Source organism: Patagioenas fasciata, chromosome 22 (assembly GCF_037038585.1).
Source record: "Patagioenas fasciata isolate bPatFas1 chromosome 22, bPatFas1.hap1, whole genome shotgun sequence".
Lineage (NCBI taxonomy): Eukaryota > Metazoa > Chordata > Aves > Columbiformes > Columbidae > Patagioenas > Patagioenas fasciata.
The window spans coordinates 1,590,713-1,604,444 of record NC_092541.1 but is presented as its reverse complement, the minus strand read 5'-3'; the positions used below and the strand labels follow the sequence as shown (position 1 = coordinate 1,604,444).

General features: G+C 65.1%; 1 protein-coding gene across 1 annotated transcript in view; it reads right to left on the bottom strand.

Moving 5' to 3' along the window:
- The window catches only part of HAP1 (huntingtin associated protein 1), a 7,743-nt gene extending 1,967 nt beyond the window's left edge, over window positions 1-5,776 (bottom strand). The window contains exons 1-13 of the mRNA XM_065856193.2: window positions 5,586-5,776; window positions 3,608-3,684; window positions 3,358-3,474; window positions 2,763-2,863; window positions 2,503-2,611; window positions 2,288-2,366; window positions 2,052-2,182; window positions 1,894-1,968; window positions 1,672-1,809; window positions 1,527-1,594; window positions 1,278-1,436; window positions 488-801; window positions 172-390 (exon numbers count right to left, since the gene is read on the bottom strand). Coding sequence (XP_065712265.2) covers window positions 172-390; window positions 488-801; window positions 1,278-1,436; window positions 1,527-1,594; window positions 1,672-1,809; window positions 1,894-1,968; window positions 2,052-2,182; window positions 2,288-2,366; window positions 2,503-2,611; window positions 2,763-2,863; window positions 3,358-3,474; window positions 3,608-3,684; window positions 5,586-5,685 — 1,687 coding nt within the window. The 5' untranslated portion in view covers window positions 5,686-5,776. The remainder of the gene's footprint in view (window positions 1-171; window positions 391-487; window positions 802-1,277; window positions 1,437-1,526; window positions 1,595-1,671; window positions 1,810-1,893; window positions 1,969-2,051; window positions 2,183-2,287; window positions 2,367-2,502; window positions 2,612-2,762; window positions 2,864-3,357; window positions 3,475-3,607; window positions 3,685-5,585) is intronic.
- Between the last annotated feature and the right edge of the window lie 7,956 nt (window positions 5,777-13,732).

The window sequence follows — 13,732 nt, the reverse complement described above, 5'->3', positions numbered from 1 at the left end:
GCCCTCGTGCAGCTGCAGTCGGAGCATCCCCACGGGGACCGAGGGGTGGCAGGGACAGGCTGCAAGAGGGGACAGCACGGGGGCGTGCAAGGGGCAGCGGGACGGGGGAGTCCTGGGGGACATGGGCATCCTGGGGGACACGTCCCCTCCGCCCCCTCGCCCCACGCTCACCCCCGGGGCGCTCCTTGGCTTTGGTGGGTGTTGAGGTAGGGAGCAGTTGGAAGGAGCTGGCGTCCACATCATCCTCCTCCAGGTCATTGAGGCTGTAGACCTCCTCCAGGTCAATGTCCAGCTGCCTGAAGTCTTTGGTGAGCACCCCAGGACGGGGCACCAGGATCCCACCCAGGTTGGGCCGTGCCAGCTGCTGCCAGTGGTGGAGTGTCACAGAGCCTGGGGGGACACAGCCAGCGGGAGGGCTCAGCTGGTGTCACAGGACCCTCCCAGCATCTCCAGCTTCACACACCAGGACGTCCCCTCCACCCCTCACCTTCCAGGGGCTTCACAATCTGCAGCTTGTCGGGCAAGTAGGTGAGGGAGCCAAGGGAGAAGCCGGAGCCGGTGGTGAGCTCTGAGCCCCCCGAGTAGTGGGTCCCGGTGGAGACGATGCTCTCGTTGGGGGTGAGGAAGCCGCTGGAGCTCTCCCCATCCCTCAGCTGCCAAAGCTTGTGCTCCCGCTCCGCCTCGAAGAAGGAGCGCTCCTGCGAGCCGTGGCTCTGCTGCCGCGCCGACAGCCGCTGCACCGCTGCCTCCAGGTCCTGCCGGCCCGGGGCTGCCCGGGGCTCCTCTCCGGTCCCCTCACCCCTGCCAGAGGGGACAGGGTCAGGGTGCTGGGGCCACAGCCCTGCACTGCACCATCCCCTTATTGCTGCGCTTGCCCTCCCCTTGCCCCAAGCTTGCAGCGTTGATTAATGCTCTGATGCAATCAACATGTGGTAGGGAGAGACTTTTGAGCAGGGTCTGTTGCGATAGGACAAGGGGTGATGGTTTGAAACTAAAGGAGGGAGATTCAGGCTGGACATGAGGAAGGAATTGTTGGCCCTGAGGGTGGTGAGAGCCTGGCCCAGGTTGCCCAGAGAGGTGGTGGATGAACCATCCCTGGAGACATCCCAGGCCAGGCTGGACGGGGCTCTGAGCACCCTGAGCTGGTGAAGATGTCCCTGTCATGGCAGGGGGGGCACTGCGGGAGCTTTGGAAGTCTCTTCAACACAAGCTTCTCTACGACTGTAACATCCTGCCAATGCCCCCTCCGTCCCACCCAGCCCGATACCCCCACTCACTGGGTGCTCTCTGAGCCAGTGTGGGGGGTGCTGGCCCCTCCAGAAGGAGCAGCCGACAACTGCTTGGAGCCCGGTGTGTTGTGGGGAGACTCAGAGCAAGACTTGGCTTTGGCCGCCTGGTTCACCGCTTTCACCGTCTCAAAGACACGCCAGTAGCTCCTGTGGGCAGAAAGCGGGCAGGATGTGTCCCCCAGGCAGGGACGGGCCCCCCATCCTGTCCCAGCACAACCCACCGATGCCAGCACTCACTTGTAGTCCGAGGAGGAGCTGTCTGTCCCTTTCCTCATTGTCCCCTTGATCTCAGCTGCCAGTGAGTCCTGGAGACACAGGGGACCTGGTGTGAGCAGAGAGGTGGAGCAGAGCCCCCCCAGGCCTCCCCGCGCCCCCCACTCACCACAGGCAGGAGGCTGGGGGCAGCGTAGCGGCTGACGGTGCTGTTGGGCAGGCTGCGGCTGCGCAGGCTCTTCACCTCCTCCTGGGCTTCCTGCAGCATCCCCCCGCACTCCGCGTACTTCTCCTGCAGGTCCCGCAGCTGCGGGCGGGGGCACAGCTCAGGCACCGCAGGACCCCCCCCCCAAAACCAGGGCACCCACGGCTGGTCCCTCCCTGCGCTCACCTCCGTCCGGAGCTGCTGCTGCACCTCCTTGGCCACGGCCAGGTGCTGCTGGAGCTCCTCCACCTCTGAGCCGTACTGAGGGTAGGATGAGAAAGGTCAGGCAGCTGTGGCCCCCCCCGCACCCCCCAGCATGTCCCCGGCATGGGGGGAACACTCACCGCACGGCACTTGTGCTGCAGGTCGGCCACCTGCGCCAGGAGCTGGCTGATCTCCTCCTGCTGCCGCGCCGCGTCCTCCGCCTTGTGCGCCAGCTCGTCCGAGAGGTAAAGGACCTGCTGGCTTGCTTCGGCTGGGGAAAAAACGGGGTTCCATCACTGCCAGAGCACAGCGCCCCACCCCCTGCAGACCCCCCCGACCCACTGAGGAGCTGCCCCCCCAGCCCAGCCCCACGTACAGAACTGCTCCACACAGTCGATCATCAGCTGCTGCTCCTGGTCCTCGTACCGAGAGGTCTCGGTTGTGATGTTGGTGGCCTGGGCAAGAGCGTTGGAGGGGCTGAGGGTGGCAGGCGGGACCTCCAGCCTCCCCGAGGGCCAGCGCGGGTCCCCCAGCAGCGAGGGGGGCACGGGGAGATGGGGAGGGGGGGTCCCAGCAGCCGGCTCCACTCACCTCCATGCGAAGCTTCTGGTTCTCCTCCTCCAGACACCTGAGTTTCTGCTGCAAGGTGTCGTACTGGAAGTACTGGTGCAGGGACAGCGAGGACTCGTGCCGGCGCAGCCTGGGGACAGCAGGGAAGGCGCTGAGCACCCGCAGTGCAGGCAGGATGGGGCTGCCCCCCACCCCCCCACCCCCCAGGCAGGCATCTGCAGCAACCCAGCTCTGTGGGGCTGGACCCACGGCTGCCGTGGGACAAGGACCCTCCAACTCACGGCGTGGAGGTGGCAGAGGTGGGCTCGCTCTCCTCCGTCGTGGTGGTGTAGAAGTGGAGCAGGTCATCCCGCATGGAGACCTCATGGCGCAGCTGGGCGATCTGGGAGGGGAAGGGACGTCGGTACATTGACATGTGTCAGTCATAGAACCATTTTGGCTGGGAAAGATCCTCAGGATCATTGAGTCCAACCTCAACCTCACTCTAGCACTCCCTAAATGGTTTGAGGCTCTGACCAGGGCAATGAGGTTTTTCCGCCTTTAACCTTGGCAGCGGGGCAGCACTTGCCTCAGAAGTGGGTCAGGCCTGATTATTGAGTGACCCTTCGATGGAGGATGCAGCATGACATTGTCACCTCTTCACCACCTCCCTCAACATTGTAGTTTAGCTCCTGCTTGCAAGGCCTCAACATATTCAGCAGGTCTGGACACTCCTCCTTCTATTAGGGGCAGCAATGTGCTGCCATTACCCCTTGGTCATTGCTGCATTCCCCATCCAGGGTCTCATCCATTAGGCCACTGGGACTCCTCAGCAAACGGCCACCACATCCATCCCCAGGTCCCCAAGGCCAGGACCTTGCACCCAGGGACCGCTACCTCCTCTTTGGCCAACTCCAGCTGCTCCTCCAGGAGCTCGTTGCGCTCGGTCAGGCTCCGGTTCTGCTTCAGCAGGGACTGCCCGATGCGTGCTGCCAGCTCCAGGTCCCGCTCCTTCTGCAAGGGGCAGGTCTGTGTCAGCCAGGGCCCGTCCCCTGCTCTGTCCCCTCTTTCCCTCACCCATCCCTGCACACCCGGGGTCCCACCAGCCCCCAGCCCAAGCCCGTGAGCAGGGAGGGCACCAACATACCTCATCCAGCAGGTTGGTGACTGCATCAATGTCATGGTAGGTCTTGGTGATCCTGGCCACCCGTTCAGCGCACAGGACTGGGGGAGGAGGGTGAAGGGTGAACCCCCGCATTGCTCAGCACTGTCCCCCCGCTGCCTCCTGCCCTGCGTCACCACTTCCCATCGCAGACCCCAGTGTTGCACGGCAGAGGGAACGGGAGGTGGCTGCTGCAGGTGGCACGAAGCTGCTCCACGCTGGCCACCAAAAAGGACCTTTTATCTGCTTAGCAGCACCAGCCATGGCGTGGGGCAGAGGCAGGCAGGGATGCTCAAAGCAATGAGAGCATCACATGAAACACGGTGCTCTCACTTCTCCCCCAACCCTGCCCACATCCTGGGGCAGCAGGAAAGATCTCCCCCCTCGCTGCACCCACCACCCCAACCCAGACACAGCGCCAGCCCCGCCACAGGACACACGGACGGGAAGGAGGGATGGGGAAAGGCAGATGGCACAGACAGAATCGGAGGTGACATCTCCAGCGAAAAACAGTCTGGAGCTCCAGTATATATAGTGGTGGGTGGCACCATGCTGAGCCAGGCTCGCAGGCAGCGTCCCCTCCAATCTGTCCCCAGCCCCCTCCCCCAGATCCCCCCCACGAGGAGCCAGCCCTGCCCTAGTTTCTCCCTGGAGACGCTGACCAAGGCAGAGCCAAGCGCATCCTTTCAGGATGCTGCACCCCCCACTCGCCCCAACGTCCCCCCAGCTGCAGCAGCGCAGCCATCGGCACGCTGAGCACCGGGGGCAAAGGCGGCTGCAGGCAGGTTGCCTCAGAAACAGGCAGCCTGCGATGCCAACATGCAGTGCTATGGCGTCAGGCTGGGTCCCAGAAAAAGCTTTGCCTCCTCCCCACCGCTATCTGGGTCTCTGGCAGGGAGAGGTGGCCCGTCTGTCCCCCCAGCACCAATCCTGCCAACGACGCCTGCAGAAGCTGCCAGGCAGCCCCAGGCAGGCACCCAGATGGCAACGCTGGGGCTGCGCGGCGGGAGGGAGACGACAGCGAGCACGAAGCCCTGGGTCCTGCCTGCACCACACAGCCACTCCTGGTCGCTCCCTTCTGACATCCGACTGCCCCAAGGTCACCCGCCTCAGTTTCCCCCAGCAGAGCGGTGCCTGGGCCGCATCCCCAACCGGGCAAACAAAGTGGGTTAACAGGAGAGCTCAGCCACACAAATCCCATTATGCTGCCCCAGCTGGGGTTGTGTAATGATGTGCCCGTTGTCATAGCAATGCCCCCACTTGCCAACCCCGTCCCCATCCTGTCCCCACCGCCCTGGGCGCTGGCCCCGTGCCCCGGTGGGCACACACCCCAGCAGGCACGTCCGCAGGGAGAGGGGCCAAGTGCAGCCCCAGCCTCACACCCCTCCCCACGCCCCAACAGAGCTTGCTCCCTGCAGGGGTCCCCAGCTGCACCTCGTCAGGCCCCTGAGCCGTTAATTGGAAATAATTAGAGCATGAGCATCGTTACGGTTGGAGCAAGCGGCAGGACCTGGGAGGCACTGGGGCTGCAGTGCTGGCAAACATGTAAACACCCGCCCCATCCGCGGGCCTGGTCCAGCATAATGAAGGGACCAGTGCAATTCGGGGATCCGCACCCAATGGAAGGGCAGACCCCATCCCCATGGGCACACACAGACCCAGCGGGCAACCCTCGCCCCATCCCACGGCAGTGGTGACAGCCCTCCCTGGGGTCAGGGTGACCCAGGGGGCCCCCATGGGACCAGGCGGCAGCTCTCCCAGGATGGAGCCCTGCGCACCCCGCAGCGGGGAGGGGGGAACACACGAACGGGAAGGGCGACAGCACCCACCCGGGTAGAGACCCCGATCCCCGGCCCCCCCCACCCGCTCCGGACCAGCCCCAGCTCCACTCCGCGCTCCCCGGCTCCGCCGCAGCCGCGCTCCCGGGGCCGCCCCGGGCATCACCGGCTCGGGCCGCCCTCACCTTCCTCCAGCTCCCGGGCGATGGGGTCGGCGCCGCCGCCCCCCGGCTCCGCGTTCCCGTTCAGCTCGTCGTAGGCGGCGGGGCTGCTCCAGATCTCCATGGTGCGGAGCCAAGCCCAGCTAAGCCGAGCCCACCGCGACCAGCCCAGCCGGCCGCTCCCGCCCCTATTTATAGGGTCGCTCCGGCCGAGCGCACCTGCCTGGGCCGGGGGCGGTGCCGGGCGGGAGCGGGGCGGGGGCGGCGGGGCCGGGGGGGGACCGGGGGCTGCCCGCTCCGCCGCGGCGGGGATCGTCTCGCTGCGGCTGCACCATGCCCCGGGCACCCTGGGGACATGGGGACAACAAGCACCCCAGGACCAGGCTCCCTTAGGACACCTCACGGACACGGTCCCCATCATGCACCCCAGGACCAGGCTCCCTTAGGACACCCTACGGACTCGCATCCCATTACGTACCCCAAGACCAGGCTCCCTGTTGGGGCGCCCTGGGGACCCATCAGGACAGTCCTGCTCAGCCTCCCAGTCCATGAACACAATTGTCCCCATGGATGGTGCTGAGCACCAGCTGCTTAGAGGGGACACTTGGGGGTCACTGATGCCTGAGCAGCAGCTTTGTAGGGCTGATCCCAGCTGCACAAACAGCTTCTGTTCCTTCGGAGGAACAAGGCAAGGTTTCAGGTCATTCATGCTAAACCCAGCCAGCGTGCAGGGCTGGGGTCCCCATGATGGTCACATCATGTCACACCACAGGACAGCTTTGCCAAAGCTCCCTGTCCACTTCCTGACCAGCCTTACTCTTCACCCCAAGCCTGTCCCCAAGGCCTGGGTCCCCCCCATCGTCACCAACACAGCTCACTGCAAATCCTGCACGTTTGAGTGTGCAGCGCAGTGCTGGGATGTGCCAGGTCTGTGAGCTGGGAAAGGGCTTTCCCAACCCACTCCAACCTGCCCCACTCAGCACCTCCATGCTCTGAGCATGGGCTGGCACAAATCTGGCCCCCCATGCCCTGTCCAGGCTGCCCCACGCTCCCTAGCTGGCATCCCCCATAACCACACTTGTGCAGAGGCAGCGCCGAGGCAGGAGAACTGAATAAATGATGCTGTGCTGAATTATGGAGGAGCTGGCTGGCACGTAGCACAAACCTCGCAGGCGGGAGGGCAGCGGGGTGCACTGAGCACCCCATGCCGCGGCACCACGGTGCGCTGCCTGCACCCGTCACCTACCCCAATGCAACTCCTCGTTAGTACCAAACTAATCAATGAATCGACGAGGCTGGGGCTGCCCCTCAGCAGCTCACTATGCTGTTATTTTCCTGCTGGACTCCCATCCACCGCGATCCTGACCCCAAACCACATCCTGCCATAACCACCGGGACCCTCCTGGAGCTGGGGCCGGAGCCAGGTGCCCTCAGACCCGGCCTCTCCCTCTTTGCACCAGAGTTTTTCCTGGTGACAGCAGAGTGCGAGGGCAGGGACCCAGCCAGCTCACCGGGCACTCCCCCGGGCACCCCAAGGACACAAAGTGTGTGTCTTGGCATGGACAGGGCAGGAGCCACTTCTTCCTAATCCCCTGCCCAGGGATTTGCTCCTCCGGCCAGGTCTCCCGTGTCTCTGCACAAGCAGATTACAGGGGGCTATTTCTGATGGCAGCTTAATGGTTTGGGTAAAGGGATGAGACAGTGCGGCCCCCTCCACGCTGGCACATGCAAGTGGCACTGGAGCCACGGAGAAACGTGACCCACGGGGCTCCCGGGGACGAGCGCGGCTGTCCCCACAGAGAAGGCATGGGGGTGCCTGGGGTCCTGCTAAAATCTATGGCGAGTGAATGGTGTTTGGGGCTCAACCCCTTGCACTGGAGCTGCAGGGGAGGAGGTGCTGATGGCTGGGGGGCTGCACCCCACTGCCTGCTGACCAGGGAGGGGCGCAGCATGGGGAGGGCTGCAAGCGCAGGCAGGGCACAGTGAGGGTTTGTCCCCAGCCTGTCGCAGGCAGGGGGGTGGCAATGGGGCCAACAGCAGGGCCGGGCCCTCAGCCCCATCTGTCTCCTGCTGCCCCACATCCATCCCCCAGCCCCTCACTCTAATCCTGCCCCCGCCGCACGTGGGCCAGAGGCAGAAGCAAAGCAGAGATAATCCGTCTGTGCCCCCCGCTGAACCCCGACCCCGCGCTGGGAACCAACCTCGCTGCACAGCCACGAGGCATCACCCCTAACTGGCTGGGGGGCTGTGGGTGTCGCCCCCCAGGCACCTGCACCCCATGGTTCTGGGGAGTTCACCAGCAGCAGCGACCCCACCATCCCCTCGGCTGGTCCAGGCTGCTGTGCTTGGTGGGGCTACAGCACGGGGGGGTCACCAGCACATCCTGCACTGTCCCCCCACCGTTGTGCCACCCCAGGGAGCCACAGCACAGTGCATGGGATCAGGGACATGCAGAGGGTCCCTGGAGATGGCAGTGGCTCTCTCTGAGCATCCGGCTCAGCTCAGACGAAGCTGCTCCCAGAATTAGCCCGGGATGTTCCAGGCAAGGAAATCCAGCCCGTCAATCCCATTAGCGGCGATTAGCTCCTGCACTGCCCTCACGGCCCTGACCCAGCCCAGCCAGTGATGCCTGCACTGCTGCCTGCATCCCTGCCTGCATCCCTGCCTGCACCGCTGCCTGCATCCCTGCCTGCATCCCTGCCTGCACCGCTGCCTGCATCCCTGCCTGCATCCCTGCCTGCACCGCTGCCTGCATCCCTGCCTGCATCCCTGCCTGCACCGCTGCCTGCATCCCTGCCTGCACCGCTGCCTGCATCCCTGCCTGCATCGCTGCCTGCACCGCTGCCTGCATCCCTGCCTGCATCCCTGCCTGCACCGCTGCCTGCATCCCTGCCTGCATCCCTGCCTGCACCCTGCTGCCTGCACCCTGCTGCCCTCACCAGCCCCGTGGTGCGGGACGAGACACTCACGGAAATATTGCAGGGTCTCCTCGATCTGCTGGGGGGTGAGGGGAGACAGGGGCTCTGGGGGGCCGGGGGGGACATGCAGCCAGTCGTCGTGGTCATAGCCGAAGACGGTGTCAGCCCGCAGCGTGTAGCGGGGCAGCTGCTCGCCCAGCAGGCTGATGATCTCCACCTCGGGGACATCGCCGCTGCACAGGTCTGGGGACAGAGGGACAAGCATCAGACAAGGGTGGGGGACACCTGGGAGGAGGGGATCCAGGGCGGGCCATGGAATCCTTAGCCCCATCTGTCCCCTCGGCGTTTGAGGCTGGTGCCACCAGTAGATCTGCCCCCAAGGCCACTCATGTGGGGACTGGGGTCCCCCCGAGGGGTGGCACACAGGGACCCCCTGCCTCAGCTCTCCTCTGTCCCACCTCAACACCCCGCTTTCTGCGGGCAGGGTCCTGCTGCCATCTCCTGGCCACACTCTGCCCAGCCGTGTGGCACTGGGGACAGCAAGCCAGGGATGCCAGCGTGCGGTGACAGATGCCAGGACGGTGACTCAGCTCCAGTCACAGAACGGGGACAGGACAAGGCACCAGCCCAGAGCTGCCCCAGCTCCTCAACCCAATGCCCAGTCCCCAGGGCCGTCCGCCGGCACCGCTCAGCTCTACCCACCAGTGATGGTCGCGGCATCGCGGTGTCTGCCCACGGCCAACACGTGGGATGTGGGGCCAGCATGGGGCACAGCAGCAGCAGATGAGTCCGGGCTGGGCTGGATGTCATGGGCAGGTCGGTGCTGGTCGGAGGGGGTCACCTGTGGGCCCGCGGTGTCCAGTTTGGCTGGTGTTATGTCGGGGGGTTGGCTGCCATGGGGAGAAGCACCTTCCTCCCTGGCTCCCTGGAGCAGCGCTGGCAGGCAGCAGAGTCCCTTCTCCGGTCCCTTCCTGGGGAGAAGGAGCTGTTAGGGTGATGTTCTGGGGACTGTGGACACATCCTGCACCCCAGCCACACGCTCAAGCATCTACATGTCCCTTAGTATCTTGCTGTTGGCCAAACGCCCTCCCCAGGGGCAGCATCTGCCAGGCCTGGGGGCTTGTAGAGACCTGGACAACACGGCCAGTGTCCAGGTGTCCCCCCTCTCCAGCCAGCCCATGGGCTGCTGTGGGGACAGGGGCCATGGGGACAGCCGGTGCCCAGACAGGTCCCAGCTCATCCTCCACATGCTGCTGGATGTGGGGCAGTTTTGGGGATGGCGCCGGGTCGGCATACCTGCTCAGCGCAGCCTCTGCAGCAGCCGCTACGACATGTGGGGCACTCAGCACCAAAACAAATGCTTGGTGATATCCAGATTGGCGCCAGGATGCTCCACAGGGACCAGGTAGGACCCTGCTCCCCCCAGGCTGGCGGGCAGGTCCCTGGAAGGGGCCGTTGAGCCGCTCAGCAGTGTGTGAACACAGCTGTGGTGCCAGCGGCTCCCGCAAGAGCCCTCGGGAGCCCCACCTCGGAGAGCAAAGTTCGTCTGCGATCTTCCAGCCCATCGGCACCAGGATGTGGAGCAGGGACCTGCTGTGTTGCCCAGGGTAGGGCTGGGCAGCATCCACGGTCATCCCACCCCAGCCATAAACGCATCGCGTGACTGGCCATAAAACCGGCATGTTCCAGCTCTCCCGCTGCCTCCAGTCGCCCTGGCTCAGCTGCTGGCACTGCTGGCACTGCTGCCCCTCTGCTCTGTGGGGCAGGAGCCTCCCGTGCAAGCCACATACGCCCATGTCCCACCTCTACTGCAGTGGAGGCCGCGGCACCGGCTGGTTCACACCATGGCATCGCTGCCCTGGCACCCGGCACGTGCTCATGGCTGATGTCACGTCCGCAGCACCCAGGCCACCCTGTACCTCCCTCCAGCGAGACCAGATCCACCCTGGCACCACAGACAGGCCCGAGGCAGCGGGGACACCCCACAGCACGCCCACAGCACCCCCACCCACAGCACTGGGACCACCTAGTCCTGCACCGTGCTCCCAGAAAACAGCTCCCCAGCCCCAAATCCACACACCCTCTCCCTCCCCGCTTCTCCCCAGGGAAGGAAGGGGACCCACCGTGCCGAGGAGCCGGGTTGCCGCTGCCCCACTCCCCACGCTGCCGCTGGCTCCGGGGAGGGAGCCTGGCCCATGAGTCAGCACTCAGCTGGGGTTGCCAGAGCCCTGTGTCTCCTCTTGGCCCAGCTCCTGCACGTACATTAATCCTCCCCACAGCAGACCTTGTTCAGACATGTACAAGCAGCTCCCATCGCTCCCGGACCTCACTGTCCCCCAGCCACCAGCATTCAGCTGCCAGGTGACCTGAGGACCTGCCCCAATGGAGCTGGTGAGGAGCAGGGTAAGAGCAGAAGGATGGTGGAGCCGGTGATGGTGGGTCAGGAGAACTGGGACCCCATTTCAGCCCGTTCCTCAGCTGCACATACAGGCCTGTGCTCGCCGCTCTCTGCCCTGCCCGATGCCGTCATGCAGCTCCTGCCCAGACATCTCCCTGCCTGCACATCTCCCTGTGTGTGCATCTCCCTGCCTGCACATCTCCCTGCCTGCACAGCCCTGCAGCGCCCAGCACCCAGGCTGGACTTGAGGGTCTTGGTCTCTTGTCTCAAGTAACAAGGCACAGGATGAGAGAAAACAGCCTCCAGCTGGGCATGGGAAGGTTGAGGTTGGATCTTGGGAACAATTTCTTCCCCAAAGGGCTGTGGAGCATTGGAACAGGCTGCCCAGGACAGTGCTGGAGTCACCATCCCTGGAGGGCTGGACAGACCAGAGATGAAGCTCTCATCATGGGTTAGTGCCAGGGGTGTGTGAATGGTTGGACTCAATGATCTTGATGGTCTTTTCCAACCAAAATGATTCTATGATTCTCTCACATGACCTGAAGCCCCTTCCCCACCCTGCACCCAGTGCCGATGCTCAGCAGCAGCTGAGCGGTGCTGGGCTCACTCCTGGCTATTTTTTCCCTTCAGCTGCTGCAGCAGGAGCCCAGGGCTGGGGAGGGGAGGCAGCTCGGAGTGAGGAACCTCCACAAGTGCCTGGGTTGGGGGACTGTAGAGCAGCAAGGCCAATATGCAGGGCAAGGATGAGGTGGTGGTTCAATCCTGCCACTGGGTTGGGAGTAACTGCAGTCCTGCCCTGTCCCAGCTCAGGGGATGTCCCAAAGGAGACCTCGCAGAGTCCCCGGGGCTGGGAACGTCGCTGCTGTCGTGCAGGGAAGGGTACGGACACAGCCAGGCTGCGGTCCCACGGCCCGTTCCGTCCCGTCCTGATGCTCAGGCGACCCCAGGAGGCAGCATCTGCCCGACGCAGCGTTCAGAAATGAGCCTCTCCCCGCACCCGAGGCTGCCGGGGGATGGATTCCTGCCCCAGCAGCTCATCCTGGTGCTGCCAGGCTCCCCAGCCCGCAGCTCGGCTCCGTCACCTTTGCTCTGTCGTGACCCCCAGCACCCTTCTCGCAGACTGGTCAGCCCGTGGGTTCCCTGAACCCCCCGTTCCCTTCCCCCTGCAGAAACACCCTCAGCACCATCAGCCTTTTCCCGTAGAGCAGGAAAACCCTTCCCGCTCCCCTGCAGACTTCCTGGTTCGGGCACCGGGAACCCCAAAGCGCAGCCACACCCGAACCCCCTCCCCAGGCAGCCGCTGCTGAGGCCACACCGGCCCCCGGGACCCCCGAGACCCCCGGCCGCAAACGGGGGACATCCCGGGCGAGGGGCGACGGCTCCGGCAGCGAAGTGTGGAGACGTGTTACCGGGTGTGGGAGCCCACGAGTGGGAGCGGGGCGGTGGAGGGAGCCGGGCGCCGGGAGAAGGGGGTAAATTCTCCAGCGGGCACCGGCAGCTGTCACCTGTGACCCCCCCGGGGGACCGGTGGGGACAGTGCGCCCGATGACAGTGGGGATTCGGTGCATCCCGGAGCGGGGGGATGGGATACGGGGAGAGCCGGGGGCTCGGCGCACCGGGGGGTGGGGGCTCTCGGTGCACCGGGGGTCCCGGGGCGCACTCACCGCTGGGCGCTGCTCCCGGCGCGGAGGCGGCGGCGGGGCCCTCGGACATCGCTCCCGCGGCCCCGCCGATAAGAAAAGCCGCTCCCCGGGCAGGTGCGGAGCACGACCGGGCATGCTGGGACCTGTAGTCCGCCCCGCCGCCTCCCGGGGTGACCCCCCGGGCCCTCCTCGCCCGGGTTCTGCTCCCACTCCGGCTCCCCGGGGGATGCAGCTCCTGGGAGACCCCGCGAGCAGCTCCGGCTGTCCTGGTACAGGTGCCTCCTGGCTGTTTCTGCCCTGAAATCCCAGCGGTGTTCCCTGGCAGCCCCATTGCAGTGGGTGCCACCAGCCTAGGGCTGAAGCCCCTTGTCCCCTCAGGCACAGATTCTTGGGGTGCATCAGAAGCACTGGCAGCTCTGCTGCAATACATGGGGACAGGGGTGGGGGAGAGAGCTGGGAGCAGGAGCGCTCCATCCCCTCCTCCAAGTCACCCTGGGGATGCAGGTCAGGGTGCACGAATGGTGTCCCCCACTGCACAGCCCACGCAGCAAGCACTGGCCTGGGTGGATCGCCAAGGCCCCCTGAATATGTGGGCTTATTCCCATTGCCTGTCACTGATCTGTCCCTTGGTGTGGCAGTGCCTGCAGCAGGCAGGGATGTCTGGTCCCCCAGTCTTGTCCCACAAGCCTCCCTGGCCCCGCTGTCCTCCGGAAGCGCACTCGGCTCTACGGGGGCTGCCCGGAAAGCAGCTGTTGTTTTGCTCGCTGCTGGTGCTGGCACGGTCTGTGGCAGGAAGCACGGCCGCATCCCCGCTGCACCGGGGCTTGGCCGCAGCCCCGGGCTGAGCTCAGCGCAGGATGTCCCCCAAGCCAGCACTGTTCTCCTTTCCCAGACCTGCTCCTGCTGCCTTTGTCCCCAGCTCGATCCTAACCCAGCCCTGGGATTGACCACGATGGACGTGCAAACCTCCACGTCCTACCCCAGCCCTGTGAGTGGTGAGCGCCCCATCCTTCCACCTCCCTGACCCCCCACTTCGCCTCCCTCCGCAGCAGGGCCGAGCAAACACGCCAAGGACAGAGGGGTTGATGCTGACAGCGGGACGGAACGGCCGCGACTTTGTTCCCAGCTCCCTTTGATCACATCCCCACAATCTCCCCACGCTGGTGGCCGCCGTGTCGGGCTGATCAGTGTCTTGCCACAAGGAGCTGTGCT